Source organism: Colobus angolensis, unplaced genomic scaffold (genome assembly GCF_000951035.1).
Source record: "Colobus angolensis palliatus isolate OR3802 unplaced genomic scaffold, Cang.pa_1.0 Scaffold54, whole genome shotgun sequence".
NCBI classification, from domain to species: Eukaryota; Metazoa; Chordata; class Mammalia; order Primates; family Cercopithecidae; genus Colobus; species Colobus angolensis.
This window is the reverse complement of record NW_012118932.1, coordinates 3405592-3410263: the sequence shown is the minus strand read 5'-3', so window position 1 is coordinate 3410263 and position 4672 is coordinate 3405592. Positions and strand designations below refer to the sequence as shown.

The window sequence follows — 4672 nt, the reverse complement described above, 5'->3', positions numbered from 1 at the left end:
AATTACTTCTGCTTAAATAATCACAATGGAACTTATCTTCTGAGGAGAAGTTCTTGTTAACGATTACAAAAGGGTTTCAAAGGCATGTCTAATAATGGTTTCTTTTAAATGCCAGTTATTTACTAAAAGGGAGACTAGCTGTAGACGGATTAAAAGACACATTTTCGGCCAGGCGCAGCGGCTCACACCTGTAATCCCAGCACTTTGGGAGGCCAAGGTGGGCGGATCACCTGAGGTCAGGAGTTCGAGACCAGCCTGGCCAACATGGTGAAACCCCATTCGTCTCTACTAAAAATACAAAAAATTAGCTAGGCGTGGTGGCACGTGCCTGTAATCCCAGCAACTTGGGAGGCTAAGGCGGGAGAATCACTTGAACCTGGGAGGCAGAGGTTGCAATGAGCTGAGACTGTACTACTGCACTCCAGCCTGGGCAACAGAGCAAGACTCCATCTCAATCAGTCAATCAATAGATTAAAAAAAAAAAAAATAAGTGACCAACTGGGCGAGCAGGGAAGGACTTCCGGAATTCCCAAGCCCTGGCCCTCATGGAGGCTCACTGCCCCTGTCCACTCCATGCCAGTAAACAGGATGGGCCCGTTACATGTCATGTGTTAGGTCTGGCCACTGTTCCGTCAGCGAGACAGGACAGCTGTCTGAGTTGCCTGCGGAGAACGCTGGGCAGGCAGCTTTCACACGTCCGCAGTATCCTGCTGTTTCTCAAGATCCTGGGGTGGGACCAGAGTTTTCCAGCCAGAGAGACCTTGTCCTCGTTCCTCACCTCCTGGTTTTCTTCCTCTTTCTCTGCACAGGTCAAAAGGGCTTGAGTGTCAGGGCTCTCTCTGGCTTCAGTGGCAAATCCTAAGGCCTGTCTCATCTTGCTCTTCATCACACATGAAAGGAAAATAATCTGAGATGGTGGAAGTTAAGGTAGGAATATTCCAGCAGCCTAGCGCGGCCCTTCACCCCTTCACACCACGCTGCCACCTCCCTCCCCACTCACCCACTCTCCTCCCTCCCCACTCACCCACTCTCCTCCCTCCCCACTCATCCACTCTCCTCCCTCCCCACTCACCCACTCTCTTCCCTTCCCACTCACCCACTCTCCTCCCTCCCCACTCACCTACTCTCCTCCCTCCCCACTCACCTACTCTCCTCCCTCCCCACTCACCTACTCTCCTCCCTCCCCACTCACCTACTCTCCTCCCTCCCCACTCACGTGCTCTCCTCCCTCCCTGGTATTATCCTGCCTGGGACAGAGAGGAGCTCATCTGAAGACAGGGCTAGGGTGGATATTCCTGTCCCCATGAGGGCCCAGCATCCAATGTGACCCTGTCCCTAACAAGGACTTGGTAAATATTTGCGAAACAAAAGCATTTTGGAAAACATCTTTCTTGACAGGCCTGGCTTACAGTGACAATACATGCGGTCGGTTGGATAGCATCCCTGAAAATTCAGATCCACCTCTGAATGTGACCCTTTTTTTTTTTTTTTTTTTTGAGACAGAGTCTTGCTCTGTCTCCCAGGCTGGAGTGTGGTGATATGATCTTGGCTCACTGCAACCCCTGCCTCCCCAGTTCAAGTGATTCTCTTGCCTCAGCGTCCCAAGTAGCTGGGATTACAGGCACCTGCCATCATGCCCGGGTAATTTTTGTATTTTTAGTAGAGGTGGGGTTTCACCATGTTGGCCAGGCTAGTCTCAAACTCCTGACTTCAGGTGATCCTCCCGTCTCGGCCTCCCACGGTGCTGGGATTACAGGAGTGAGCTGCTGCACCTGGCCCAGACTGTGACCTTATTCGGAAGTAGGGTCCTTGCTGATATCATTAGACAATGAAGTCATAGTGGATTGGACTGCGCCCTAACTCCAACAGCTGGGGTCCCTATAAGAAGAGGAGACAGACGAAGATACACCAAGGGAAGAAGGCCATGTGAAGGCCGAGGCAGAAAAGAAAACGATGCTGCCATGTGCCAAGGGACACCAGGAGCCACTAGCAGCTCCTGCAACTCCACTAGCAGCTGGAAGAGGCAAGCGAAGATCCCTCTAGTGCCTGCAGAGGGTGTGGCCCTGCCTTGCCTTCACACCCCCCACCACCAACACGCCATAGCCATTATCCACAGTCAGCATCTAAAAATACAAAAATTTTTAGTCTCCACTAAAAATACAAAAATTAGCCAGATGTGGTGGCATGCACCTGCAGTCCCAGCTACTCGGGAGGCTGAGGCAGGAGAATTGCTTGAACTTGGAAAGTGAAGGTTGCAGTGAGCCAAGATCACGCCACTGCACTCCAGCCTGGGCAACACAGCGAGACTCCATCTAAAAAAAAAAAAAAGAAAGAAACATAAAACTACAAATAATTGCATTTGTGTTTGCCTGCCCCAAGCTTCAAGCCGCTCCCTGACTGCTGGGAGAGTTCCATCTAGCAAAAGAAAAGGAGCGTGGGGGCAGGGGCAGTGAGGGGAGGAGACACAGGCCTCCTCCTGCTGCAAGCAGGGAACTCCCCAGGCCTGGGGTGGATACAGCGAGGTCCAGCGCCGCGCGGCCGAGGGAGGTCAGGAACCAGGGTGTGGCCCGCAGCAGGTACTCAGGCTGCCGGTCGTGGGCCACAATGGCCGAGGCATAGAGGAGGCCAGCCAGGGCCGACAGGAGCCGAGTCCACAGGTGGATGGAAGGAAATGTCTTCCCCCGGCACTGGGCAGAGAGAGGGAGGGGCTGGGCAGGGAGGAGCAGCAGATCACAAGACCCAGGGCCCTCAGTGGCACAGCAGGTTGCCGGGCCAGCCCTCTGCCTGCAGCCAGTCCCCCAGGGCAATGCTTCTGTTAGACTTCCAGCTTTTGCTCGAGTTACTTCTTCTGCCTATCAGACTCCTACTCATCCCTCAGAACCTGGCTTAAACTTAACTCTGGGAAACCTCCCCTTACCAATTCAACCCTAAGGGGAGCAAGCAACTCCCTTTTCTGAGCCCTAACACATCCCTCCAGCAGAGTACCTTTGACTGATCATGACTCAGCCCTTTACACAGTCAGAGGGCTCCTGAGGGCTGGGTGGGGGTCCTCGCCATCCCAGGGCCCCAGCACCTGACACTGGGCAGTGGCTCCCCAATGTCCGCTGGGAGAACGTGAGGGAGACTGGGATGGTTTGGACATTTGTCTGCCTAGATCTCACGTTGAGTCGTAATCCCCAGTGTTGGAGGTGGGGCCTGGTGGGAGGAGGTTGGATCATGAGGTGGATTTCTCATGAATGGTTTGGCACCATCCCCTGGGTGCTGGCCTCGCGAGAGTGAGTTCTCCTGAGATCTGGCTGTTTAAAAACGTGTGTGGCACCTTCCCTTCCACCCTCTTGTGCTCTCTCTGCCTGTTCACACTTTGCCTTCAGCCATGAGTAAAAGCTCCCTGAGGCCTCCCCAGAAGCCCAGCAGATGCTGGCGTCAGGCTTGGGTGCCTGCAAAACCGTGAGCCAATTACATCTTTACAAATGACCCAGCCTGAGGCAACGCAAGAGCAGCCTGGCACAGAGACCGAATCAGAAGAGCTGAGACCGGGTCCTTCTCTCCCTGGGATCGCTGATTCTGACCCAGGTCACATGGGGAAGATCCAAAAAATGAGAGATGATATTCTGGAAATTTTAAAGCCAAGAGGACATTTCTGAAGAATACGTAATAAAAATACTGGTTCAACAAAAGGAAATATGCACCATTTATATTTATATGTAAGTAGCCTTTATATGCAGAAAGTCACTCTCTATATATGAATATGTATATATACAAACACCATATATTTCTGATTATATACTTATATATTTAAATATGTGAATTAAAATTGTAAGTAGTCTATATATTAAACTCTAATGAGTTTAATATATAAACTATTTAATTTTAATTCACATACTATAAATTATGATTCATTAGATGAGCTCATATATAAATTATAATTTTTACATAATTTAGTTTTATATACATTAGACTATAGTTGTTTATCTATAATTTAGTTTATATATATATAACTCAGTTTATATATAATACATATAAAATTTAGTTTGTATGTAATACATATATAAACTCATTAGATGCTCATTACCTATGTTCATTTGATGACCATATTTACAGATATATAGACCTTCGCTAGGGAATGAGAAAAATTCCAGAGAAAAAGCACATTTTGGCCAATTTTGCCCCACTTTAAATTTAACTCTTAAAAATAATCTGCGTCCCCTCCAGTTTGTCCCCAGGCCCCCTGTGTCTGGCCCGCCCCCAGAAGGCTGCGTAGGGGAGAGAGCACAGTGCCACGCTTCCCCGGGGAGCAGCCGGCTGGGAGGGTGAGCCCTGGCCCACTGCGCCCAGAGGCTGAGGGTGGAGATGACGCCCTTTCTTCCCTTCGGCCTTCCTACCTCACACAGGAAGCAGCACTGCTATGGCTAGAGGTGCTTGGCGCCCCCCACCAAGCACCCACCACCACATTAGAGAGGACAGTGACGGCCAGAGGGGAGGTGGCGGGCAGAGCGGCGCTGGGCCTTGCGCTCGCTGCTGCTCAGGATGAACTGCGCTGGGGAGTCCTCTGCCCTCGTTCCCGTGCTAAGCCAGTGACAGGAAGCAGCACTGCTATGGCTAGAGGTGCTTGGCGCCCCCCACCAAGCACCCACCACCACATTAGAGAGGACAGTGACGGCCAGAGGGGAGG

General features: G+C 51.0%; 1 protein-coding gene across 1 annotated transcript in view; it reads right to left on the bottom strand.

Annotated features, from left to right (window-relative positions):
- Window positions 1-4672, bottom strand: part of TMEM44 (transmembrane protein 44) — a 55532-nt gene that overhangs the window by 44536 nt on the left and 6324 nt on the right. Inside the window, exons 4-5 of the mRNA XM_011961207.1 lie at window positions 2517-2687; window positions 779-907 (exon numbers count right to left, since the gene is read on the bottom strand). Coding sequence (XP_011816597.1) covers window positions 779-907; window positions 2517-2687 — 300 coding nt within the window. The remainder of the gene's footprint in view (window positions 1-778; window positions 908-2516; window positions 2688-4672) is intronic.